The following is a 26,588-nucleotide window of genomic DNA, read 5'->3' on the forward strand; positions in this document are numbered from 1 at the left end:
GAGCCACTACACCTGGTTACCATCCTGTTTGTAAGATGTGTCTTTGTCTGATTTTTTGGTTCTTACTACTGTGCATCTAGACACACTGTCATTAGCGTTTTGTTGGCCAGTAGGAATTAAACACGAAGATTTTGAGTGAACAGAGCAACAGATTAGAGGGGCCGGCCTGCTGAGGCTTCTCCTTGAAATCACCAGGGCCCTCCCTTTAAAACTTCTACATGGACAGACAGTGTTAGTGCTAGGGAAGGACTGTGGAAAGGCTTAGCTTTGTCTTTTGTAAAGAAATTATAGCGAGCGGTGGTAGCACACGCCTTTAACCCTAGCACTTGAGAGGCAGAGGCAGGCAGATCTCTGTGAGTTCCAAGACAGGCTCCAAAGCTACAGAGAAACCTGTCTTGAAAAAAACAAAACCAACCAGCAAATGTAGACACTTCAGTGAAATGGAGAAATATGATTCATTTCCTCCAACTCAAGGTGGCATAAGGTAGATTAGGTGACAGTGAAGCTATGACCCAGCCCATGGCTAAGTTTCACTGTTCAGCTTACATTCCCAGAGTAGAAGGAAACAGCCAGAAGGAAGGTTGGTCTGTGTAGAGCCAGTGTTCTTGTGACACAGGAGGCCATGGCCAGAAGCATGGAGAGTCGCAGTCACCACTACATCCTGGAGCCTGTGTGTGCATCCGCCCTCTTGAAAAGAAACTGCTCTAAGGAGCCTCTGAGGTCCCGGCACAGCCCTCGGATCGAATGTGATATTCAGCTGGAGACCATTCCCTTGAAGCTGTCCCAGGTACATTTTCCTCCCAGAGGCTCAGACCCACTGCTGGGAACTAGAGTAAAGGAAAACCAATCTGTAATGGTGTCCTCAGCATTGTTTCCCTCCAGGCCAGGGTCTGATAGGTGCAAACCTTGTGGATGACATGGTGAAATTGGGTTCTTGTCCCCATAGTTTTGGTTTTGGTTTTGTGTTTTTAAGTGCTGAGCAAAGAACACAGGATAACTAAGTAGCCATCCCGGCATGCCTCTTGTTGATTCTTTGGTTACTGGGTTTCAGCTCAGCAGGTTGAGTTGTTCTTGTTCAGCGTAGGTCTTGACTGAGCCAAAGAACCAGCTCTGTCCTAACCAGTGTCTCTTCCTCTCTAACAAAGCTGCAGTACCGGCAGATCATGGGATTCCTCAAGGAGCTGGAGCGGAAGGAGAGGCAGGTGAAATTCCGGAAGTGGAAACCAAAAGTGGCTGTGTCCAAGAAGTAAGGGCACCTCTGAATGCTACCCATAAGTGCATTGTACATCAGCATGCTTTCCTGTACACAGATCAAAAGCTTGTCTCCTGTCCTTCACACATGACTGCAGAAGAAAAGGTGGTTGGGTTAACTTTGGTAGAACTGGTTAGGTTTTAAACTCTGTGAATGTGTTACCTATGAGAAAATAGAAATTATATCTGGGACAAAAGGCATGAAGTATTTGTTGTCAGTATTGATTACCTCTGTTGGGTAAGAGCCACTTTTTGAATGAGAGCAGTGAAACTCAGAAGATCCTTGGTGTCACTTAGTAAGCAGATTGTTTGGTGACATTTGGTGTGTCCTCCTTTTCTCTATTCTCTGTACAGGTTGTGCTCTCTGACCTCCAGAGCAAACATTAGTCCTCTTTCTTAAGAATATAGTTTAATTTAAATTATATTTGTGGATATGTGTATGATTGTGTGTGCACATGAATGTAGGAGCCCACAGAGGCCAGACAAGAGCATCAGGTTGGAACTAGAATTAAAGGCAGTTGTGAGCTGCCTGATGTAGTTGCTGGAAACTGAACTCTGTTCCTTTATAAGGACAGTATATTATGTTTGTTTGTGACAGTCTTTTTATGTAGCCCTGGATGTTCTGGAACTCACTATTTAGACTAGGCTGTCTTCAAACTCCCACATCTGCCTTTCTTTGCTTCCTAAGCACTAGGATCAAAGGTGTGTGCCACCATGCTCAGCCTTAGTATGTGCTCTCAATTACTGCCATTTTCCTGTCTCATAAACCCTCTCTTCATGTTACAGAGATACATGTGACCAGTCTGGCATGTAAACTTTTTTAAAGATCTTATGTGTTTCTATGCATGTCCTTAGAAACTCAGTTAAATCTGTGGTGATCAAGTCCGTGGTGACTGTCTCAAGATGGTGCCTGCCTTACTTCCAGCAGTGATTTCCTCCTGGAGAGGGACTGCCCTGGGTGAGGCTCATTGGTCACATGCTGTGCTGTTATTAACACACAGTGTAATTTAATGGTCCTCCCCCCAGAGATTTACTCTTCTGCACATTGAGTTTAGCTTAATCTTAAAATGGACCCAAGACAGAAAGGCTTGATATAAGAAATGTCTCAGAAGTAACCTGTGTTTGGGGTTGTCCTGGACCAAGAGCATTGTCATGGTTTTTACTGGGAAGAATAACACATTGTCATACATTGTTGCAGCTGTCGAGAGTGGTGGTATTTTGCCTTGAATGCTAACTTGTATGAGATCAGAGAGCAGAGGAAGTGTTGGACTTGGGATTTCTTGTTGCATCGTGCCCGAGATGCTGTGTTTTACACGGACAGATATTTCAACAAGTTAAAAGGAGGTGTGCTGTCTGCAGATGACAAGGTGAGTAGGCTGCTTGTTTACTATTTTCTCTTTATTTGTTTGTTTGGTTTTGAGACATCGTTGCATGTAGCCTAGGCTATCCTCAGAGTCTGTGTAGTCGAGGTTGGTTTTGAACTCCTAATCCTCCTGCTTCTATATCCATAGTCCTAGAATTACAGGCATGAGCCACCACTCTTAGCTAAGAATATTTTCTTCTAGACTGAAAAAAAGGTAGTCTGTGAAGATAGAAAGTCCAATGCTGGAGGCACAGTTTTATAGGCTAGAGTTGGGCTCAGTAGAGAGGGAACTCCTTGGAAGGTAGTGAGTCCATTTTCCACCCCTGCTCCCTGAGAAGCCATAAGATAGGAGGAAACAGAAATGGCCATGAGCCAGCCAGATCTCTTCTGGTACAGAATGCAGTTCTATGCTTGCAGTTCCGGGAGACTCTCATGGAGTTCCCAGTGTCTCTTCCAGTCCTGCACCTAGTCTAGCTTTTAAGTCTGTAACTAATTTCTGTAGACTTTGGCCTGCGTTACCTGTAATCCTAGTTGATATGATTGACTTCGATTGACTTTTGGTGGTAGAGGTGAAGCCAGAGCAGGTGACAGAGATGAGAAGGCTGCCTTATCTAGATTATTTGTGGGCTAGATACCCTAGAGTCAGCCCTGCTGGATTCCTGTCCTGGCCTCACCCCTTCCTGGATCTGTCTCCCTTCCTCTCCTGGGTAAAGGGAAGGCAGCAGTGCTGCTTTGCTCCTTATCTGTTTTGCTTTTGTGAATGGCTCAAACCATTCTCTATATTTTGGCTTGGGTTATTTCTAACGGATTGCTCCTCTAGTTGATCTTTATAAGCAGTTCTTCACGGGATGCCCCCGAAGGGTCATCCTGAACTCCGAGTTCTCTCACCCGTCCTGCTGGCATCCTGAGGCCATGGCCCTCACTTGCCTTTTGCTGTCTTCAATGGTGTCTGACACTGCTGCTGACAATGGGCACCCTGTGAAAAGGATGGACTAAGTCTGATGTTTGTTCTGGGGGGCACCAGGAGGAAGAATTTAATTAGTACTGAGGTGGCCAAGTAGCAGCAGCTCTGTAAGCTGTGGGCACCTGCTGTCAGTGCGTTCTTCTAATGTTAGCAAATAAGATGTTATTTAGGATGGTGATTTTCCTTTACTAAAACAGTGACACTGTGGTTGTCACTGCTGTTCTTTAATAACTCGTGGGAAACTTGGTGAAATGACCATGCCCTTGCCAGTCGTGAATATGAAAGAGCTAGGGCTAGATCACACCTACTGTGTGATCTTGGCCTTCAGTTTCCTCTTGGAAGGCAGGGACAATGATAGCTCTGCTTCCTTTGATCTCCTGAGCTAACGGAGCTAATGTGGAACATAATTTGTGACCGTGGTCAGTGCTGTGCAGAGTAGCATGCCTCAGCAGCAACCTACTGCAGCAAAGTGTGTTCTCATTGCTCTGTGTGCTCCCACTAGTTCTAGTGGGGATTGAGAACAAGTAACCTCTGCTGGGCTATAGCCTTTTAAGCCAGAGACAATTCCCACGATATTGGTCAACGGTCACTGATTCTCAGCCTTCAGGGAGGTGCTAGGGCTAGTGTATTGATGCGGTGCTCACTTCCTGTAGCTCTGCAGTGTCTGAGTTTCATTTTGTCCCAAACAGGAGGAGATGTGTCGGATTGAGGAGGAACAGAGCTTTGAGGAATTGAAGATTCTGCGTGAACTGGTTCATGATCGATTTTATAAGCAAGAGGAGCTAGCAGAGGTGAGAAATCTCTTAGGAAGAGTCATTCGGTCCCAGCGTGCCCTGAGCCCTTTAGTGTTGATATGCTTGTGTTTCTGTCAGGACACATAGCAACCAATGGCATATCACACAACCCACGTCTGTGTCTGCCCATGGGTCTTCATGTCTGCCTCTTTGTGATTACACAGAGTCTTCGAGAGCCTCAGTTTGATTCTCCAGGAACCTCACCCGGTGACCCAGATGCTAGCGGTGGCAGTGGGATGCTGCAGTACCTGCAGTCCTGGTTTCCAGGGTGGGGTGGCTGGTACGGACAGCAGAGTCCTGAAGGGAAAGTGGTAGAAGGACTGTCAACCGAGTCACATGAGCACTGGACCCCTGAGGAGATTTTGGGTACGTTGGGAGCCTGTCTGCACCTCCTCTCTCAGCCAGAGTGGAGGGTTAGGTAATAAATGTCATCCTGCTCTTTGTACAGCAGCTTAAGAGGTCATTTCTAGACTTAACCAAGGGAGACATTTGGATAGCAGCTTGTTACATAGAGGTAGATGGAGGACACTCCATGGCTATGGTCATTTATGCATTCTTGAACAGATCTGAATGGCAGCCCTTGTCAGAGAACTAAATCTGAGCTTGTTCACAAACTCTGCGGCTTGATTCCAGTCCAGAGGCCCACTGTAGTCCTGTGCTGGCAGTATGAGCCATAGAAACAAGGGACTGTTTCAATTAAATTGCACTAACCATATCAGCCTCATGTGTCGTGCTGTCTGGGTAGTAGCCACTGTCCTGTAGTCATCCATGTCTTTGACTTCTTGCCCGGAGAAGGGAAGCCTAGTTTAGCAGCATCGTCAGTCAGGGTGCCTGCTCTTTGTTCTCCATGTGTTCTCTTAAGCCCGTTCTCCTTTACCATGTAGGTACCGAGGAGTTTTTTGACCCCACCGTGGATGCTTCATGTATGAACACCTACACAAAGCGAGATCATGTCTTTGCCAAGCTGAATGTGCAGCTCCAGCGGGGCACGGTGACTCTCCTGCACAAGGAGCAGAACACTGCTCATGCCAGTGAGAGTGCGTTCATGCAGCTTGAGTTCTCAGGTACTGCTCAGAGCCAGCTCTGCCCATCCCAGCGCCAGCACCCTGTCTGTTTTCATCATCTGGGGCAGTTAGTCAATGGGAAAGTCGGCTGGAGAGATGTCTCAGGTGATAAGAGTGCGTATGGACTCTTGCAGAAGATCTGTGTTTGGTTCCCAGAGCCCATGTCATGAGGGCACCAATGGTATTGTCTTAGTTAGGTTTCTATTGCTGTGATGAAACACCAAAAGCAGCTAGGGGAGGAAAGGGTTTATTTGGGTTTATCTCACAGCGTGCTATCAAAGGACACTGAAGGCAGGAACCTGAGACAGAACTGAAGCAGCGACTGTGAGGAATGTTGCTTATTGGCTTGTTCCTTCTGGCTTGCTCAGTCTGCTTTCTTAAATACCCAGAGCCACCTGCCTAGGGGTGGCACCATCCACAGTAGACTGGCCGTTTGTGTGTTTGTGTGTGTGTGTGCACGCGTGTGTGCATGTGTGTGTTCAAATTTCATGGAAAAATATTTCCTAGTGTCAATAGCTCTCTGTAAAATGTACCTGCTATTTCTAGATATAAAACACATTCAGCGTTATATCATACTACCTTCTCTTATGTTTATCTTTTATAGATGTCAAACTTCTAGCAGAGTCTCTTCCTCGAAGAAACTCCTCCTTGCTTTTAGTCCGGTTGGGTGGACTGTTCCTCCGAGATCTGGCTACGGAAGGAACCATGTTTCCTCTCCTGGTCTTCCCTAATCCGGTATGTCCTACAGTGATGTGGCTACCACATGTGGGTGACATTGTTTACTAAAGTGGTGTGACTAGCACATATGGGTGTCAGTGTGTACTACAGTAGTGTGGCTAGCACACGTGACTGTCAGTGTGTACTGCAGTGGTGTGACTGTCAGTGTGCACTGCAGTGGTGTGGCCCTCACGTGTGTGTCAGTGTGCACTGCAGTGACGTGGTTCTCACATGTGGGTGTCAGTGTGCACTGCAGTGGCGTGGCCCTCACATGTGGGTGTCAGTGTGCACTGCAGTGGCGTGGCCCTCACATGTGGGTGTCAGTGTGCACTGCAGTGGCGTGGCCCTCACATGTGGGTGTCAGTGTGCACTGCAGTGGCGTGGCCCTCACATGTGGGTGTCAGTGTGCACTGCAGTGGCGTGGCCCTCACATGTGGGTGTCAGTGTGCACTGCAGTGGCGTGGCCCTCACATGTGGGTGTCAGTGTGCACTGCAGTGGCGTGGCCCTCACATGTGGGTGTCAGTGTGCACTGCAGTGGCGTGGCCCTCACATGTGGGTGTCAGTGTGCACTGCAGTGGCGTGGCCCTCACATGTGGGTGTCAGTGTGCACTGCAGTGGCGTGGCTCTCACATGTGAGTGTCAGTGTGCACTGCAGTGGCGTGGCTCTCACATGTGGGTGTCGGTATAGTATGTCTGTTTTAGGAAGCCAAAAATTCTGTTAACTGGACTGATTTTGACATTTGATCATTGGATTCAGACTGGGACTAGGTTCTTTGACTTTGTTAGAGAGGAAATGTTGGTGAGCTGTGTGACTCTGACTCTTCCCTCCCAATGCTGTAGCCACTGTGGAAGTGTCTACCCCTGGGAATAATGCCAGGAACACCTCTGCTCTCTGCATTTCATGGTTAACATTTGAGTCTTTCCCATGTCTAACAGCTATACTCATGACCTACTGTTACTATGAGATTTCATCTTTCCAGGAGTCCAAAATAGAACTGCCTTAAGTCCTCTTATATTTTCAATTTTATATGGAATATTCTTTACCAGCTATGGGATCTTCAGTCTTACTAAGTTGTCAAAGACATAGTCTAATTGGTCGAATATTTACCCATTTTCTCCATCTGTACTTCTTTTTTAATGTTCTTAGAGATTGTGGGAGGGTGGGCTTAAAGTTTGAAAAATTATTAATACTTACTATCCATTTGGCATTCAATAGAGGCACTGAGTTCCGTAGTACATTGTCAGCTCAGGGAAGTGGCACAGTGGTACATGGATGTGTAAAGCTCAGTGTGGAGGGGTTTGAGTCATGTGTGCAAAGAGGGAGCAAGGCGTGTAAGATGAAGGGGGCAGTGCACTGTCCCTCCTGCCCACTGAAGCATTTTTGTGGATGTGTTTAACAGCAGAAAGAAGTTGGCAGAGTCTCACAGTCTTTTGGTCTTCAGACTGCATCGGCAGACAGAAGTGATCAATACCCGGGTAATTTTTCATGTGTCCTTAAAACTAACCCTTAAAAGAAATCATTATTACTGATTGGTAGACTTTGATTTCTGCTCTGTGCATAGTGGTTTGCCAGGTGGATCCATGTTGCACCGGGAGGCATCCTGGCACCCTTCGGGTGGGACTGTGTTCCTCTGGTGTCCCTAGGGTGGCTTTGCAAGGCCTTCTGGGCCTTGGTTTGCATTATGGGAGCAACTACCGTAGGCTAGCTGCCATGATTCCTGTTAAAAATCAGAGTCGGGCCTCATTAGGCTTTATTTAAAAACCTGTATAATTGTGAACTGATGAGAAAAGAATTTAGAAAGCATCTTTTTCCCAGCATGTTTTGCAGAACTGTCTGGTTGTGGTGGTTGTTTGCTGTGTTCACTATTCCATTCTTTCCTTTAGCTGCAGACCCAGACAGTCCGGTCTTTGAGATGCTCTATGAGAGGAATCCAGTACACAGCCAATTTGAGAGGCGGCTGCATGTCAGCACGAGGCCCTTGAACATCATCTACAACCCACAGGCTATTAAAAAAGTGGCAGACTTTTTCTACAAGGGAAAGGTTCATACCTCAGGTTAACTTTTTTTTGTTTGTTTGATCCTATGTTACCTTTGGGGGAAAAAAATCTTGTGGGTCATTGCTGGTGCTCTAGACAAGGTTGTAATGCATTTAGATGACCTGGTACTGCAGCAAGAGCTGCAGAATAAGTGGAAGGATTGTGTGTGGATAGCGAGTCAGGGTCCTTCGCCAGTGTCCTTCTCATGTCCCTTTAGGATGCACTTTTTCATTCTTCCTTCTGGGTTGGCAGTTTCTTCGGCCAGGATGTTTTAGCTTAATGGACTAAGGTGGAATATTCAAGAATTTCTTTCTAGGTGGCAGCGTGTCTCTCTCTCTCTCTCTCTTTCTGTCTCTTTTTTTCACTTGATTTCGACCGTAGGGTCCTAAGTGTCATTGTTGATGCACTAATTGCTGCCTTTACTCCCCCAAGGAGGTTGAGACGTTGGAGGAGTGCTTTCACTGATGAGGAGACTTGTGAGATAGTAACTTTTATTTTGTGTGCATCCTTCACCTTCGTCCTTGCTCATTGTGAAGCTTTTTGTCAAGCTGTAGTCTTTTGACAGTCATGAAGCTCACCCCCCTCCCGCCCCGAGACCGAATTTCTTTGTAGTTTTGGAGCCTGTCCTGGAAGTAGCTCTTGTAGTCCAGGCCGGCCTCAAACTCACAGAGACCCACCTGCCTCTGCCTCCCGAGTGCTGGGATTAAAGGCGTGTACCGCCATGCAGCTAGTTATGAGACTGCTCATGTCAGCAGTAGCCATGTGCGACCTGGTTGAATTTTTTCCTTCAGTACAGTATTCTGCTTTATAATGATTTTGAAAGACAGCAGTTTGGAGTTTTCAGAAATGTTCCTAGGGGTTCTAATAAGTCAGGCATCGTTCCCTCATCTGTCTCTATGCCCTTAAGGCTGTCCACCTTTTCCCCTGGCCCTTTCCTGGCTATCCTGTGATGGACCATTGCAAAGCAAACAGCTGTTTTGTCCCTGATTGCCTTTTCCTACTTTGGTGGGTCTTCTGGGTAAGAGCAGAGTGACAGCATTTCATTGGCCCAGGAGCTTGCAAGTTCTGATGCCTTGTGCCTTGCCAATCTTGCAGGTTTTGGTTATCAGTCTGAGCTTGAGTTGAGGGTGGCTGAAGCTGCTCGAAGACAATATAATAAGCTGAAGATGCAGACCAAGGCTGAGATCCGCCAGACTCTTGACCGGCTGCTTGTGGGAGATTTTATTGTAAGTAGCCTTATGTGATTCTGTTGGGGACAGGGGAGGCAACCATGTTTCTTGACGAGTTCATGGTTCGTAGTATCCTATCGGTAGATATGAGGCTCGCTCATATCAGTTATGTCAACTAGGTGAGATGGGGAGGATCCATAATTATATCTGTCATAAAACAAACAGCTCATACCTTTTCCACTAGTGGTTAAACTAAGAAGATGAGCAATGCTGACCAGATCATGTTTTCCTTGCTTGGAGGGTTCTTTCGAGACTTACCTGGGTGCCTCTCCAGGCCTCATCTGCAGGTGGTTCACAGAAGAGCCTTCCTCTTGCTGTTGGCAAACGGTGTCCAGTAGAACAGTGCTCGACTGGGGGTGCAGGTTTTGTGGTGCTGTGTGCCCAACTGACTCGACACCTGCATAGAGAAAGCCAAGAAGCAGCTTCATTGTCCAGAAAGGCAGTTTATGACCATGGGTGTGGTAGCACAGTGTCCAGCCATGGCAGTAGATGGAGCTGTTAGACAAGTGTGGCTCCTGTGACCCTGGAGAATCAGCTGTGGATGAAGTCCAGTGCCTAAGGACTTGTGGTAGGGGATGGGGAATTAGTCTTGTTTTCTTGTGTGAGTGTGTGTGTTTCAGCATACATTACAGCTATGAGTGCCTTTCTGTTATCTTCAAAAGAGAGGGATCTTTCTTTTTTTTCTCTAATTTTATTAATTTTTTTTGCCTACAGTATATTTTGATCATATTCTTTATCTTTCCTTCAACTCCTCCCAGATCCTCCCCATATCCGTACTCATCCAACTTCATGTATTTCTCTCTATCTCAAAACAAAATAAACTTAAACAAATAAAAATTAAGATAAATAACCCAGTAAAATAAGACAAAACAAATTCACATGCAAAGCATGGAGTCTGTTTTGTGTTGGTTCACTGCTCTTGGGCACAGGGCCTGCCGTGGAGTGTGGTTGATATACTCAGTGACACCCACTAGAGGAAACTGATTTCCCGTCTCCCCCAGCAGGTATCCATTGCAAATAGCTTCTTGGTTGGGGATGGGATTTTGTCTGGTTTCAACCTGTGCAGGCAGGTCTGGTAAATGCCGGCACAGTCTTTGTGTGTTCCTATGTACACTAGTCCTGTTGTACCTGGAAGACTTGTTTCCTTACACCTCTGTGTCTTACAATACTTCTCCTGCCTCCTCCTCCAGAAAGATCTTTGAGTCTTAGGGAAGGGGTTTGATGAAGACATCTCCAGGGTTGAGCACTCGAAGGTCTGTGACCTTTTGTGTTGTCCAGTTGTGGGTCTGTGTTAATTACCATCTATGCAAAAAGAAAGCTTCTCAGAATTGGAGAGATGGTTCAGCGGTTAAGAGATCTGCCTGCTTTTCCGAGGGTTCTGAGTTAAAGTCCCAGCAACCACATGGTGGCTCACAACCATCTGTAATGAGATCTGGTGCCCTCTTCTGGCCTGCAGGCATACATGCAGACAGAACACAGTATATAGAATAAAACTTAATAAATAAATAAAAGAAAGAAAGAAAAAAAGAAAACTTCTCTGGTGAGGGCTGAGTGATGCACTGTGGGTACAGTATTAGGACATTAGGTGTCATTTTATTGCTACGTTCCTTTAGCAGAATAGTAGTAAGTTTTCCCTTAGTGCCTATGACCTATTTAGTCTCAGGTTTTTGGTCATTTTGTTAGTGTCAGGTGTGGGTTCCTTATTACATTTATATATATATAAACTAGCCTTTACCACATACATGTAGCTGAGGCAAATTTTAATCAAAAAGGACAATGTACCAATTCATGACATGCTATATTATTTATATTACAAATATGTGAATATATATTTTCTTTAAGATACTTTAGCATGTATTTTATTTTATTTATTTTATTTTTTTTTTTTTGAGACAGGGTTTCTCTGTGTAATAGCCTTGGCTATCCTGGAACTCACTTTGTAGACCAGGCTATCTTTGAACTCACAGAGATCCACCTGCCTCTGCCTCCCGAGTGCTGGGAGTGTGCTACCATGCTCAGTGAAAGTTTATGATTACCAATGTCTATGAGTAAATAAAAGTATTTTGATTTCAACATTAATTTGCTTTCATGATTTCTATGATACTTCAAATTATTAAGCCTTGTAATTACAAGCAAAAGCCATTTTAATTTATGGATCATCAATCACAACAAACAACTCCAATTAGTAAAATGCTAGCTTTTGCTCTCTACTTCAAACATTGGCCTGTGGTAATGCCTTTAGCCAACAAGTCTAAGTGTCTTGTGTTGCAATCTTGAGGACTGGCATCCTGGCTGTGTTTCAGGAATGTTTAGACACCTCCACAAAGCTGCTCAGAAGTCACAGTTAGCAGTGATAAAATGGAGTAGCCAAGGCAAGCCTTAAATTTTGGTCCTCCTGCCTCTTTAGTTCTGGGGTTACAGCAGGCTGGCAACTGAGTTTTATTTTGCTTTCACAGGAGGAAAGCAAGCGGTGGACTGTCCGGCTGGACATTTCTGCCCCTCAGGTGATATTTCCGGATGATTTCACCTTCAAGAATCCTGTGCTGGTTGTTGTGGACCTTGGGAGAATGCTTCTGACCAATACCCAAGGTAGAGTGTCAATGCGAGATAGCAGAAGCCTGCTCCATGCGTTGTTGGTCTGTCTGAACTTCACTAAGTAAAGCTGGGCGGAGGTTTGCTTAGCACTCTTAAACGTCAAAGTTTGGAGCCTGGAGAGGTGGCTCTGTATTAAGAGCACTTGCTGCTTTTACAGAGGACCTGGGTTAAGTTCCTAGCATTTACTTGGTGGATTATAGCCATCCTTAATTCCAGGTCCAGTGGATTTGACACTCTCTTCTGACCTCTCTGGGTGCCAGACATGTATGTGGTGCACTGACATGTGTGTGGTGCACTGACATGTGTGTGGTGCACTGACATGTATGCAGGCAAAAGCATTGAGGGAAAAAAAAGACCAAGCAAAATCCCTTGGAAGTTCTCTGTTGTTTCTTTACTACTAAGGAGATACAACTCACCTTTCAAAATGTCCAGGTCAGCCAGGCTGAATATGAACTCACGTGTAGTCTCTAACACCTCTTCCCTCTGTTTTGACAACCAAACTTGGTCTTTTTTTTTTCAAATTCTAATTTATGTATTTTTATTAAATTAATAAACATCTTTTAAATTGGTTATTTTATTTTATTTTTTTTCAAAGTTTATTAAATTATAAAAGTTTCCATTTCCGCAGGAAACCTAAACTTGGTCTTTTTATTTTGCCTTTTATATTTCTCTGTTCTAAATATTTCATGCTTGTGGAATATTTGAACACATTGCCTTTCATGTCTGGCTTTTTAATTTAATACTTTCAAGGTTTATCCATGTTGTATGTGTGTGTGTGTGTGATCACATTCCTTTTTATGGCCTTTGCTTGTCCCTTTACGGATATACCACATTTTATTTCTCTGTTCTTGGTTAGTAAACATTTGCAGCACCCCCACCCCATCCCTGACATTGGAATAGTACCACTGCCCACAGTCACAGATCTCAGTTCTCACACATGCTCACCCGGGAGTGGAGTGCTGGGGTCGTGTGGTAGCCTTAGGTTTAACATTTTTAGGGACTACCAGATTACTTTCCTGAATGGCTTATATGCCCACTGGTTTGTGAAGATTCTAATTTCTCCACATCTTTCTTGTCGCTTGTTATCTGACCTTGATTACAGTCATTTTGGAATTGTGGGGGAGTATCTCTGGCTTTCTTTGTCATTCTGTGTGACACTGTACATCTTAGTAAACATTTCCCAGTACTTAGTGCTGGAGATAGGAGGTTAGTTTTTTATTTTTAACATTTTGTTTCCTTATGATTATATGTGTGGGGGACATGCATATCATTGCACATGTGACAGCTAGAGAGAACTTTGTGCTTTTGGTTTTCTCCTTCCGTCTTTATGTGCTAGATAAGGATATTGTATAGAGCAAGAACATTCTAGAAGGGAAACAATGAACACTATAACCAAGGGAGATGTGTATAAGTTTGGAGAATGCCATAAGAGAGTTGTTTCTGCAAGTGACAAGATGCAAAGATGTTGGCAGTAGCTGGTGGCCTCAGCATCCCAGCATGAGCTTTGGGGCTTCTCACAACCCTACATTTTTACTCTTTGTGTTTGTTTTTCAGTTTAATATGTAGATTCACACTGAGTGAATAGCAAATACACACTATTGTGCCTGACATTTTCATCCACTCAAAAAACTTCAGTTTGGTAGAAGCTTTCCTTTTCATGATCATTATCATCATTATATAATAATAATAATAATAATAATAATAATAATAATAATAATAATAATAATAATTTAAGAACTTATTTAGCTTTATTTTATGTGCATTGACATGAAGATGTCAGATCCCAGGGAGCTGGAGTTATAGACAATTGTAAGTTGCCATGTGGGTGCTAAGAATTGAACATGGGTCCTCTGGAAGAGCAGCCAGTGTTCTTAACCACTGAACCATCTTTTCAGCCCCTACCATTTATTTATATGTCTGTCTGTCTGTCTGTCTGTCTATCTATCTATCTATGTTTTTCAAGACAGGATTTCTCTGTGAAACAGACCTGACTGTATTGAAACTCACTTTGTAGATCAGGCTGACCTTGAATGCACAGAGATTCACCTGCTTTGGCCTCCTGAGTGCTGGGATTAAAGGCGTGGGCCACCACCATGTGACTGAGATTCTTTTTAAAAATTTATTTTTTAATGTACGTTTGTATGAGTTTATAAGCACTGCGTGTATGTATGAGCCCGGAGAGACCAGAAGAGGACATCTGATTCCCTGGAACTAGAGTTGCAGGTGGTTGTGAGTTGCTGTGGAGATGCTGGGAACCCAACTTGGATCAGAAAGTGATCCAGCCTGGAGCAGAAAGTGCTCCTAAGCTCTGAGCTGTCTCTCCAGCCCTCCTAATTGTAAGAAGGGAAGAAGGGAGGGAGGAAATAGACATTTTACTTACTGTCTTTTCATTTTTCGTTATAGAAGACTCTAGGAGGAAAAGTGGGGATGGGTCAGCCTCTGAAGAGAATCAATTCAGTGATGATGAATATAAGACCCCTCTTGCCACACCTCCCAGCACCCCACCTCCAGAGACCAGCAGCACTGGGGAGAAAGCGCCACCGTTTTCTGGAGTGGAATTCAGTGAGGAACAGCTTCAGGCTCATCTGATGAGCTCACAAATGTATGAAAGATACTCCTTGACGTTCATGGACCTCCAGGTTATGGTGGGGCGTGTGAGAGACAACTGGAAGCGTGTGCAGGACATCGATGTGGGACCAACACATGTGGTTGAGAAGTTCAATGTTCACCTACAGTTAGAACGCCGACTGATTTACACGTCAGACCCTAAGTACCCTGGGGCTGTGCTCTCAGGCAATTTACCAGACTTAAAAATTCACATCAATGAAGACAAGATATCTGCTTTAAAGAATTGCTTTGCTCTCCTCACCACGCCTGAAATGAAGCCCTCTGACACCCAGATCAGAGAGAAGATTTTCCCCCAGGAAGGCCCACGAGGAAGCCTGCAGGATTCAGTAATGAACCTGACCCAGAGCATTGTGATGCTAGAGCAGCACACACGGGAGGTGCTGGTGGAGTCACAGCTCCTCCTAGCAGAATTCAAGGTGAACTGCATGCAGCTTGGTGTGGAGAGTAGTGGGCGCTACATCTCTGTGCTCAAGGTGTTCGGCACCAATGCTCACTTTGTGAAGAGGCCCTATGATGCTGAAGTCTCCTTGACTGTTCACGGGTTGCTCCTGGTGGACACCATGCAGACTTATGGTGCTGATTTTGACCTTTTGATGGCTTCCCACAAGAACCTGAGTTTTGATATTCCCACAGGAAGCCTCCGGGATAGCAGGGCCCAGTCTCCTGTCTCTGGACCTAATGTGGCCTTCCTAACTGATGTGGCTACCCTGAACAACCAATCGGCCACTAGTATTTCCCTGGAGAAAATTCTGACCAAAGAACAAGAGTCCCTCATTAAACTGGAGTATCAGTTTGTGAGTTCAGAGTGTCCGTCAATGAACCTGGACAGCACACTGCAGGTGATTTCCCTTCAGGTGAATAACTTGGACATCATCTTAAACCCAGAGACAATTGTGGAGCTCATTGGTTTTCTTCAAAAGTCCTTTCCCAAGGAAAAGGATGACATGAGCCCTCAGCCTCTGATGACTGACCTAGAAAGAAGTTTTAGAGAACAGGGCACAATTCAGTCGACTTATGAGCAGAACACCGAGGTCGCCGTGGAGATCCACAGACTCAACCTCCTGCTGCTTCGGACAGTGGGGCTGGCCGACGGGGAGAGACAGGGCAGGAAAATCGCAACGGCCAGTATTGGTGGCACAAAAGTGAATGTGTCAATGGGCAGCTCGTTTGACATGAGTGGTTCCCTTGGCTGTTTGCAGCTCATGGATCTGACACAAGACAACGTGAAGAACCAGTATGTTGTCAGCATTGGGAATTCCATAGGCTACGAGAACATTGTCAGCGACATTGGCTATTTTGAAAGTGTGTTTGTCAGGATGGAAGATGCAGCTCTGAGCGAAGCGTTGAGCTTCACATTTGTAGAGAAATCCAAACAGGAGTGCTTCCTCAACCTGAAGATGGCATCCTTGCATTATAACCACTCCGCCAAATTCTTGAAGGAGTTGACATTGTCCATGGATGAGCTGGAGGAGAATTTTCGCAGTATGTTGAAAAGTGCAGCTACCAAAGTCACCACAGTGTTAGCCACCAAGACTGCTGAGTACAGTGAGATGGTGTCACTCTTCGAAACCCCGAAGAAGACCCGGGAGCCCTTTGTCTTGGAGGAGAACGAAATCTATGGGTTTGGCCTTCCTTCCCCTCGATCGGACACCGTGAAGCTCATCTTGAATGTAAACATTGAGTCTCCAGTTGTTTCTATCCCGCGGAGGCCTGGGAGTCCTGAGCTCCTGGTGGGACACTTGGGACAGATATTTATTCAGAATTTTGTGGCAGGCGATGATGAGTCCAGAAGCGACCGCCTGCAGGTGGAAATCAAAGACATTAAGCTCTATTCTTTGAATTGCACTCAGCTGGCGGCCAGAGATGGTGCCGGACCGGAAGTCAGTCGAACGTTTTGCCCGCCCTCTGGGTCGGCCAGTGCCAACAGTCAGGAGGAGGCCCACTTTACACGACATGATTTCTTTGAGTCTCTGCATCGAGGCCAAGGTAAGAAGCAGAGCCGAATTTTGAGTGTGTAAAGGTTCTAAAGCCAGCTGCTGTGTGTGTCCTGAAAACAGCACAACCCCTTTGAGGGTTATCTCTGGGTAAGGTGTAGAAAGTCATAGTTCTGTTTTAACAGCTTTAGGGAGGCCTGGCGTGGCTTTACTGTCTCTGTGGACAGAGGAAGAGTGTGCTTGGAGTGATGTCCTTTGTTGTTGGCTGAGTGCTCTTGCCAGAGGCACTTCAGTGGATGGATGTAATGTGACCTCATTTCATATACTCTTTCTATTCTTTTGTTCTAAGGTGTTTATTTCTCTTAGTTAAATATTGCAGCCTTGGGTAGCACAAGAGATGAATGTAAATGGAAGGGAAACTTGCTCTCTGGGTGTTATGATCTTCCATTGCTCTGCCGTCTTCTAACAGGACCTGTGCAGGCTTCAAGCAGTGATGTTTTCATGTTTGTATTCTTGGAGCAGACAGTTAGACCCAAGCAGTCCAGCTCCAGAATCAGGGAAGTTCCAGAGACTGTTTATTATTGAAGAAACTAATGCCTTTGAAAATGCCTGTGGTTCTCAGAAGGTCCTTCACCGATGCATTTGAAATTTGGAGAGCCAGCCTCTGGTCTTGAGTGTGCTGGGCGTGCACCTGGTCACTCCTGCACTTTCATGCTTACCATACAGTTTTCTCTGGAATAAGGTGTTCGGTTAGAGTTCTGTCTTAAGGCCTCTTGAAACGGCTATTGTCTGTCTGTGAAAGCTAAGGAAGGAGGCAGTCTGGTTTGAAAAATTAGCTTTTATGGCTAAGAGAAATGTAAGCTAGTCTGTGGCCTTTGGGCTGTTTTTGATGCTGTCAAGCAGAAAATGTCATGAAAATACCTTCCTTTTTTTCTTTTTTTTCCTTTTTATTAATTTATAAAAGTTTCCACTTCCGCCCCTCCTCCCAATACCCTCCCACTCCCCCCAGTCCCTCTCCTCCTCCCTCTCCAGCCCTAAGAGTAGTCAGGGTTTCCTGCCCTGTGGGAAGTTCAAGTTCCTCCCCCCTCCCTCCAGGTCTAGGAAGGTGAGCATCCAAACAGACTAGGATCCCAAAAATCCAGTACATGTAGAGGAAAGAAGTCCCAGTGCCATTATCAACGGCTTCTCAGACAGTCCCCGTGCCGGCCACATTCAGAGAATCCGGTTTGATCACGTGTTCGTTCAGTCCCAGTCCAGCTGGCCTTGGTAAACTCTCATTAGATCAGTCCCCTTGTATCAGTGGGTGAACGCACTCCTCACAGTCCTGCCTTCCTTGTTCATGTTCTCCCTCCTCCTGCTCCTCATTTAGACCTTGGGGGCTCAGTTCAGTGCTCCAATGTGGGTTTCTGTCTCAATCTCCATCTATTGTCGGGTGAAGGTTCCCTCTGATCCTGTCTTCCTTGTTCACATTCTCCCTCCTTCTGCTTCTCCTTTGGACCTAGGGAGTTAAGTCCAGTGTTCCAATGTGGGTCTCTTTCTCTATCTCCATCCATCACCAGATGAAGGTTCTATGGTGATATGCAAAATATTCATCAGTTTGGTTATGGGCCAAGGCCAGTTCAGGCACCCTCTCCTCTGCTGTCCAGGGAACAATCTGGGGATCTCTCCTTGGACCTGGGAACCCCTCTAGAATCAAGTCTCTTGTAAACCCTAAAATGGCTCCCTTAGTTGAGATATATACTTCCCTGCTCCCATATCTATCCTTCTGAAACCTTCTTTTCCCCTTGTGTAAACTTGTCTTGTGGTTCTGCTTGTTGTGAGTCTTTTTTTTTTTTTTTCTTTTGAGACAGGGTTTCTTTGTGTAGCTTTGGTGCCTATCCTGGAACTCACTCTATAGAACAGGCTGGCCTCGAACTCTGCCTCCCAAGTGCTGGGATTAAAGGTATGCGCCACCACCATCTGGCTTGTTGTGAGTTTTGGTCTCAGTTCTAGACCAACCCAGCATCAGAGAATCCCTGGGCTTCATTTTATATACAGGACACTTGATTATCAATAACAAACCAGGTATTAGTGTTCATGGTCTGTCATTGCCTTTCATATCCCTTCTGCCAGCCTTTCATATCCTGAACAACACCACCATCCAGTTTAAACTGGAGAAGATCCCCATCGAGAGAGAGTCCGAGCTGACATTTTCCCTCAGTCCAGATGACCTGGGGACATCCAGCATCATGAAGATTGAAGGAAAATTCGTCAACCCAGTTCAGGTAAATAAACACAGGATTGATTTTCAGGTCAGGGCAGCTGAGATCCAATCAGGTTGTGTTCATCATCTGAGATGTGGAAGGCCTGATGCATTTTAGCTTTTGGAACTTTGTGTATTTAAGACATTTCCAAGCCTTTATGGTCAAGCATCTCTGGTGTCTAATTTGGCGTCTGAAATGTTCTTAGGTTGGTAACCTTTTGAATGTTGGATTAGCTATCAGAAAGCTTCAGATTTCTGGGGTATTTTGGATTTCAGATTAGGGGCATTTAGTTGGTGTTTATTTAAGTTTTATGTGTGTGACTGTTTTGTGTGTGTTTGTGTGTGTGTGTGTGTGTGTAGTCTGTTGTCCAAGGAGGCCAGATGAGAGGGCCTGATTCTGTGGAACTAGAGTTGTGGATGATTGTGAGCTTCTATGTGGTTGTGAGGAATTGAAACCAAGTCCTCTGCAAGAGCATCAAATGCTTTTAATTGCTAAGCCATCTCTTCAGCCCATCTGTATTTATTTTATATTTATATTGTATATAGTACTCAGATTATAATGGTATATATTTATGTATATTAAGCATTGGAAGGAAAATATATGTTGAAAATTCATGTTGTTGCTAGCTTGTTCTATTAGACACAGAGGCGCTCTGTAACCCAGGCTGACCCTGAGTGCCAGGATCCCTCAGTAATGGTATCCATCCTTTTGTCATCTCATTCTGTCCCTGGGCAGTGACTTTCTTCCTGTGTCACAGGGGAAGAAAGTGGGTCTCCAATCTCATACCCCAAAGCCAGTTGCTGCTTCCCAGGAGGAAGCAGTTCTTACCCCACTTTGTACACACGTAGACAAACTGTAGAACTGTGTGATCTAAGCCATTGACAGATCCTTTCAGTAGAGTTAGGCTTGCCCTCTCTGAGCTGATTGGGCGAGATAGCGTGCATGTGTGTGAGCTGTGCATATACCCATTCTCCTTCGTAAGTGACATTTTTTTTTCCTTTCTGACTTCACAGTACTAGAGGAAAGAGTAAGGCTAGAAAACATGTGTCCTTTGGATCTTAGGACAGTTGACCATCTGTCAAGATCCTTTGTCAGTGTAGTTGGTGACGGGTTTGTCTTTCAGCTGCTCTGAAGTAACTCAGGATTACGTATTTCTGTCTCTGTTGGTATATGTGGCTCCTAGGTGTGGGTCTTTGGGTGAGAAACCTTCCCCAGATCTCTCTCTCTCAATTAATTTTTTTATTCTACATGTATGGGTGTTTTATGTGCATGTATGTCTGTGAACCACATGTGTGCCTAGTGCCCACAAAGGCCCGAAGAGGTCATCAACTCCCTTGGGACTGAAGTTACAGATGGTTGGGAGTATGGGTGCTGGGAATTGAACTTGGGTCCTTTGTAAGAGCATCTGTTGCGTGATGTTTTACTCCTTTTGACATCTCACCACCCAGTTCTCAAATAAATCACACAGGGAGGCTTATTCTTAGTTATGAATGGCCGGCCCTAGCTTGGCTTGTTTATAGCCAGGTTTTTTTTTTTTTTAACTTAAATGATTCCATCTACCTTTTACACCTCCCTCCCCCCGGCTTTATCCTTATGTCTGTATATATTACTTTCACTCTTACTCTGTGGCTGGTGGGTGGCTGCCCTGATGTCCTCCTCCCCCTTTCTCTCATTGCCCCTCTTCTTCCTCGCTTCTCCTTCTCTTTACTCTCTGCCTGCCAGCCCTGCCTATCCTTGCTCCTGCCTTGCTGTTGGCCATTCTTCTCTTTAGCCCATCAGGTGTGTTAGACAGACAGAGAATCACAGCTTCACAGAGTAAAACAAGTGCAGCCTAAACAAAAGCAACACAGCTTAAATAGTGTTCTACAGCACTGGTTGTTGTTGTGTCTTTCTGAACATGTTTCTGCTGTGAACTACACAGGCCTCTCTGCATTCTGGGTCTTTTCTTGGTTCTTCTTCTCTTTTGCCTAGACCGTCACAGGTGCTGTCGTGCACCTCCGGTTCCATTATATCTGTCACACAATGTCTGCATTTGACGAGGGTGTGTAGGTGGAAAGAGCCCGATCTCTTCACTTGTAAAATTCCCTGTCAGTCATTTCTGTTGCATCATTCCACTAATGAACTCTGTGGGGATGAAGATTAAATTAGGGGTTATAGAACGGTCACTTTCCAAGTCTGTCAAAATTTCTCTATCTATGAGTTGGAATCCCTCTGTTAATTGCCCTTAATTAGTAAAAAAGATGTACTTGAAAATATTTTTAAATAAGAAATTCTAACTAAAAGAGAGTAAGAAGCCGGGGGTGCAGCTCAGTGACAGTGTTTGCCTATCATGCTCAGGGCTCTGGGTCCCATCCCAGCCCCAACAATGAAACCCGAGGAAAGCATAACTGCAGATGAGCATCATGGTTTGAACAGTACCCACAGTCCTGCCTGTCCCGCCGACTCTGCAGTAGTGTACAGTCTCGCATTCAGTCCTCTGCTGTGCCCACATAGACTCTTAGAAGTCTCCTTCTTGCTTTCTGCAGTTATTTTGTGTGGTTAGAAAGAGTATCTTTGCCTTCTCGAGCATACAAGGAGCACTCACATGTTGATGTGCATAGATTATTCTGCAAGGGGCTAGGGAGAGCCTCGTGAATAGAAGTGGGTGGAAAGAAGAAAGGATGAAATAGAAATGATGGGCCTTGATACCAGCTCATGTAGAGCCTCTTGGTAAACAGAAACACCAACTGGGAGTTTAGGGTCTGTGTGATAAGAATAGTGTTGGGGACTGGAGAGGTGGCTCCGTGGCAAGGGCCACTCTCTGCTCTCCAGAAGACCTGGGTTAGGTTTCCAGCCTCTATGTTGGGCAGCTGCCAGCTGCCTGTAACTTCAGGGTGGGGTGGCATATGTGGGGGAGGGGTCTGACTCTTCTAACCTTCATGAGCACCTGCACTCCTGTATAGCCTCCCATACACAGAATTACAAATCCGTTTTAAAAAATGATTCTGGAGTAACTGGGTTGTTCCTTTGAATACAGGTGGTGTTAGCAAAGCACGTGTATGAGCAGGTTTTACAGACGCTGGACAACCTTGTGTACAGTGAAGATCTGAATAAGTTTGCAACCAGTACCCCATCCTCCCCCTGCCCTACCTCCCCCTTGCCCCCTCTTAGTTCCTGTGGAGATCCTTCTGCGGCGAGGAAGGACAACGGATTGTTCAGCCACTCCAGCTTCTCTAGCACCTCCCAGAAGTCCTTGTCTGTGAAGGAAGCCAAAGCCTTCACTCAGATTCAGGCCAACTTCTGTATATCAGAGCTGCAGGTTCAGCTGAGTGGGGACCTGACTTTGGGAGCCCAAGGACTGGTGAGCTTGAAGTTTCAGGATTTTGAGGTGGAGTTCAGTAAAGACCATCCGCAGACCTTATCCATTCAGATTGCCCTGCGCTCGCTCCTCATGGAAGACTTACTGGAGAAGAATCCAGACTCCAAGTATAAGAGCCTGATGGTGTCTCGAGGGGCTCCCAAGCCGTCTAGCTTATCACAGAAGGAGTATCTCTCCCAGTCCTGCCCTTTGGTATCCACTGTGGAGTATCCTGACATGCCCCGGTCTCTCCCTTCCCACATGGAGGAAGCTCCCAATGTCTTTCAGTTGTATCAAAGACCCATCTCCACATCGCGGAAAAAGCAAAAGGAAGTTCAGGAGAACAGCTACCCTCTGACCCCACCTCCTTCTCCCACAGTGGACGAGCCCAAGCTTGCTGGAAAGAATAAATTTGATGATTCCTTGGTCCATATCAATATATTCTTGGTGGATAAAAAGCACCCAGAATTCTCTTCTAGTTACAATCGCGTTAACCGGAGCGTCGACGTTGACTTTAATTGCTTGGATGTGCTGATCACCCTGCAAACCTGGGTGGTGATTCTGGACTTTTTTGGAATTGGCTCCACTGCAGACAACCATGCCATGAAGGTACCACCTGAGGGCCCTCTACAGAATGTGAAGTCGGAATCCAGCACTTCCATGGAGTCTGAGCTCCAGGAGCCTGTGAACTCCAAGCTGGATCTCAAGGTATCGTTACACTCTGAAAATGAGTTTGAATCATATCTAAATGTGAACATTTTCCATTTGTCCTGGAAAAGAGCTGTGTAGTCTCCATTTGGCTGTTGAGAAATACAGACATTAGTGACATCAATGTCTTGGAAAGGGCTTTGTTGTAAAGTTCATCTGGAGGCAGAGAGAATATGTAGTTTAAGCATCTTGTCTTCCCCCCAGCCATGTGATTCCAGGGAATCCTTTTTCCTTTCCTTTGTTTTCTCTCTGTCCATCTTCTGTGCTGACATGAGGGCTGTGTGCACCACTTAGCCACGAGTCTGTGCACGGTTGCAGGCTTCTTCTATACAACTTCTGTGCATGGCTTCCTTGTTAGTTCCCTACCCTCTCACAGCATCACTGACTGTCACTGGGCTCACCGCAGCGTGCCACAGCGTGCATTGGGCAAAGTTAGATGGCCTGTGGGAGTCCTGGCCCTTGTACTGTGGCTGTGGCCTGGGACCCTCTTCCCCTCAGGCTTTCTCATCAGTGTACTGGGTGTTGTGTCCCAAGCATTAATGTACGACCCTCCACATGGTATGTGGCACATAGCAAGTATCCAGCGAATCACAGTTTCCACTATGATATGGATTACCATGCTTGGAACCTAATCTTGATATTCTTATTGTAACTATTAAAAAACCCATAAGGGTAGCATTTAAGACTAGATTTAAGGCAGTCTGCCGTGTGATGGAACAGTAGACAGACATGCCGAGTTGACTGCGAAGGGCAATTCAGGCTTGTTGTAAGTTATGAGGCCTGTCTAGAGTTCTGGCACCTGTGTAGTAGCAGCTGGTCACTTCTGTATGCCTGGGGAGGAAGGTCTTTATCTGTATGTCTTGGCGCATGGGGTCTTGCATGCACTGCTGAGAGCAGCCAGGAAGGGAACTCTGTTACCCCATGTTGGTGTTGTCTTGCTTCTCTAACTCACAGCAGGCTTCATTCCTCTAGAAGAAGATGCCTGGGAGGAGAGATGGGGGCATGAGTAGGGTCGGGGGCTGTTCTGCCTCTTACTTAGTTGGCTGAAAAGCCAACTCTCTCTCTTGCTCAGTGGGATGGTGAACATATTACTTGGCTGCGCTCTAAGGCTCTGGGGTCTAGCAAGGTGACTGGAAGTGGCAGTGTTCATCCATTCTTTGGTGCATTTGATATGTTATAAAGGTGGCTCTGCCTCAGGAATCCTTCCCTGCTATGGTAAGATGTGGTGCGCTTCTGGGGGCTTTGTTTACACTGCTGCTCTACAAGCACAGGGCTGTATTTATTTTTTTTAAGATTTATTTAGTATGTACATAACATTTTGTCTGCATGTCAGAAGAGGGCACCAGATCTCATTATAGATGACTGTGAGCCACCATGTGGTTGCTGGGAATTGGACCCAGGACCTCTGGAAGAGCAGTCAGTACTGTTAACCTCTGAGCCATCTCTCCAGCCCCACAATGTATTTTTTGAGACATGGATTTTTGAACATTTTTATGATGGATTTGTAATATATCACAGTGGAAGAAATGAGTCATGACCTTCAATATTTTTTCCACTAAAATCCCTCACATTACCTGTATTCCCTTTTCACTGGAGTCTTTTAAAGCAGATTCCAGGGCAGGTCAGATTGTCCAGCGGGTAGAGGTGTCTGCTGTTAGGCTTGATGATTCACACGGGAGCAGGAGAGGTCTGACCCCTGGAAGTTGTCCTCGGACCTCCTCGTGTACACATGCATGCTTACACACACACACACACACACACACACACACACACACACACACACACACACAAATAAAGTAAGATTTTAAATTTTTTAAGATACCTTTACACCTCCACATTTGTTTCTAGAAAAAAAATGGACATTTTTCTTACAAAATTACAATCATTGTCCGTCTTGCTGCACTGACAGACGGAAAGTGTTATATAACACCATCAGGCCACACTCAGATTTCCAGAATGTTGCATGAATGCCTTTTTTCTGGATGAATTGTGAAGGCGTGTGTGATTTGAGAGGCTCCAGGCCTTTCCTGTGGTCTCTGCAGTGCCAGGCTTTACTGAGAGAGACGATTTCTCAGCTACAAAGTAAGAAGACATAAATAAAACAACTCATGAAAATCCGAATCAGTGTGCACATGGGTTCACGTGTTCATTTACTGTTTCCTTAGTCTCTTGTGTGTAAAGTGAGCCATGCCTCTTGTGTCTCCCCAGCACCCTGTGCATTGACCTGCTAGGGAACCTGGACTTGTGTTGGGGTGGACTTCATATGTTGGTAGTCCTGCTTCCCCACATGACTCCAATCGCTTTTGGGATTAGAAAGTAGTGTGTGGTCTGATTCAGATGCACTTCCTGGAGAGGACATGGCACCGAAGTGGCAAGTGCTTCCTGTCACTTGGAGGCAGAGGTCCTTTCTCAGTGATGCAAAGGTACCATGCCATGAAGTTGGTTCAGGTGGCAACAGCTGGGTCCCTTCCAACAAAGCATTTTTAGACTTAGGGTCTAAAGTGTAATCCTTAGAGACTCAATGCTTAAGGATTTTATTTTCCCTTCTTCTGTGACCTTGATGTCTTGAGATACTTCTGTGATCCCTGTCAGAGGAATGAGAACTTAGGTCACCTGCTCTGCCAGTTTCCTACCCATCTGTCAGTGCCTGAGCTCCTCCTACTCTGTGGAGACTTGAAGGACAAAGGACTGTGCGGCACACATGTTCTTCCATCTTTTGCTCCTTCCTTCTCTTCTGTCAGAGCCTGGCCACTAAGCTGGAGGAGCTGGGGACTGACCCAGCAAATTCTTAGACATAAGTACTTTAGTGTAGCCTCTATTAGAGAGTTCTATTCTTGAGACAAGAGGACGCTGTCCCTGTCCGCCTGAAGTTCCATTGTGGACAGAGACCTCTGTTCAATGTGGGTTCAAAGGCGTTAGGCAGAATTCCAGGTCGTTCTTGTCATTTGCCTACATAGATTTTATAGATGAGACCTTTCTTTGCAGATCTGTGAGTCATTACAGAGCTATGCACTGCTAGCAGTGCTAAGATGGGAAACCTTGTTTTATACCATGTAACATTTCCCCACCAATAGAGGAATGTAGAGGTGACCACAGAATCTGAAATTGGAACTCCTTCCTTATGCACCTGCTTAGCAGATCTGCTTTGAGCACAAATGAAATTGGCACCATGAGAAGGCTTGAGCTGGTGAGGTGGCTCAGGAGGTTTAAGGACGTACAGAGTAGAAGGAGAAGTGGAAAGAGAGAAGATTCATTCCCACAGATTGTCCTCTGACCTCCAAACACATATGCAAGCCCAGATACACACACACACACACACACACACACACACAAATAAGATTTACCTTCACCTTTCCGAGCCTGTCCCCATTCTCACCCATTCTGTCCTGCTGTTTCTTGTTCCCTCATTGACTTGCTTTTTGTTTTGTACCTTGTGTCCTAGGTTCATTCGCTTTCTCTTGTGCTGAGCAAGGCCACCAGTGAGCTGGCTAAAGCAAATGTGTCCAAATTAGTAGCACATGTGGAGATGATTGGTAAGTGGGGCAAAACCAAACACCCACGATCTTGGTAAGTATTCTAACACCCAGCACAAAACTAGTTGTCCTCACACACTGATAAGGTGTACATCTGTGACTTGACAGTGGGTATTGGTATGGCCATCATTTGGTGGTAGTCCCAAATCCTGGCTTTGGGATCAGCATTATCCAGATGGCTTATTACAAT

At 45.5% G+C, this 26,588-nt stretch overlaps 1 protein-coding gene across 6 annotated transcripts in view; it reads left to right on the forward strand.

Annotated features, from left to right (window-relative positions):
• The window catches only part of Vps13d (vacuolar protein sorting 13 homolog D), a 222,268-nt gene that overhangs the window by 24,777 nt on the left and 170,903 nt on the right, over positions 1-26,588 (forward strand). For 5 of the 6 annotated variants that reach the window (XR_015002163.2, XM_085690301.2, XM_048461274.3 and 2 more), the window contains exons 8-22: positions 617-787; positions 1,146-1,246; positions 2,450-2,618; positions 4,268-4,369; positions 4,537-4,738; positions 5,257-5,436; positions 6,041-6,171; positions 7,555-7,630; positions 8,039-8,209; positions 9,287-9,417; positions 11,877-12,009; positions 14,419-16,629; positions 18,690-18,841; positions 21,837-22,865; positions 26,308-26,398. Coding sequence is in view for 5 of the 6 variants with exons in the window: in XM_085690301.2 (XP_085546427.2) it covers positions 617-787; positions 1,146-1,246; positions 2,450-2,618; positions 4,268-4,369; positions 4,537-4,738; positions 5,257-5,436; positions 6,041-6,171; positions 7,555-7,630; positions 8,039-8,209; positions 9,287-9,417; positions 11,877-12,009; positions 14,419-16,629; positions 18,690-18,841; positions 21,837-22,865; positions 26,308-26,398 (5,050 nt within the window). In the remaining variant the exon portion in view is untranslated. The remainder of the gene's footprint in view (positions 1-616; positions 788-1,145; positions 1,247-2,449; positions 2,619-4,267; positions 4,370-4,536; positions 4,739-5,256; positions 5,437-6,040; positions 6,172-7,554; positions 7,631-8,038; positions 8,210-9,286; positions 9,418-11,876; positions 12,010-14,418; positions 16,630-18,689; positions 18,842-21,836; positions 22,866-26,307; positions 26,399-26,588) is intronic. The other variant, XM_085690302.2, reaches the window with a different exon arrangement.

This window comes from Myodes glareolus, chromosome 6, assembly GCF_982192425.1.
Source record: "Myodes glareolus chromosome 6, mMyoGla1.1, whole genome shotgun sequence".
NCBI classification, from domain to species: domain Eukaryota; kingdom Metazoa; phylum Chordata; class Mammalia; order Rodentia; family Cricetidae; genus Myodes; species Myodes glareolus.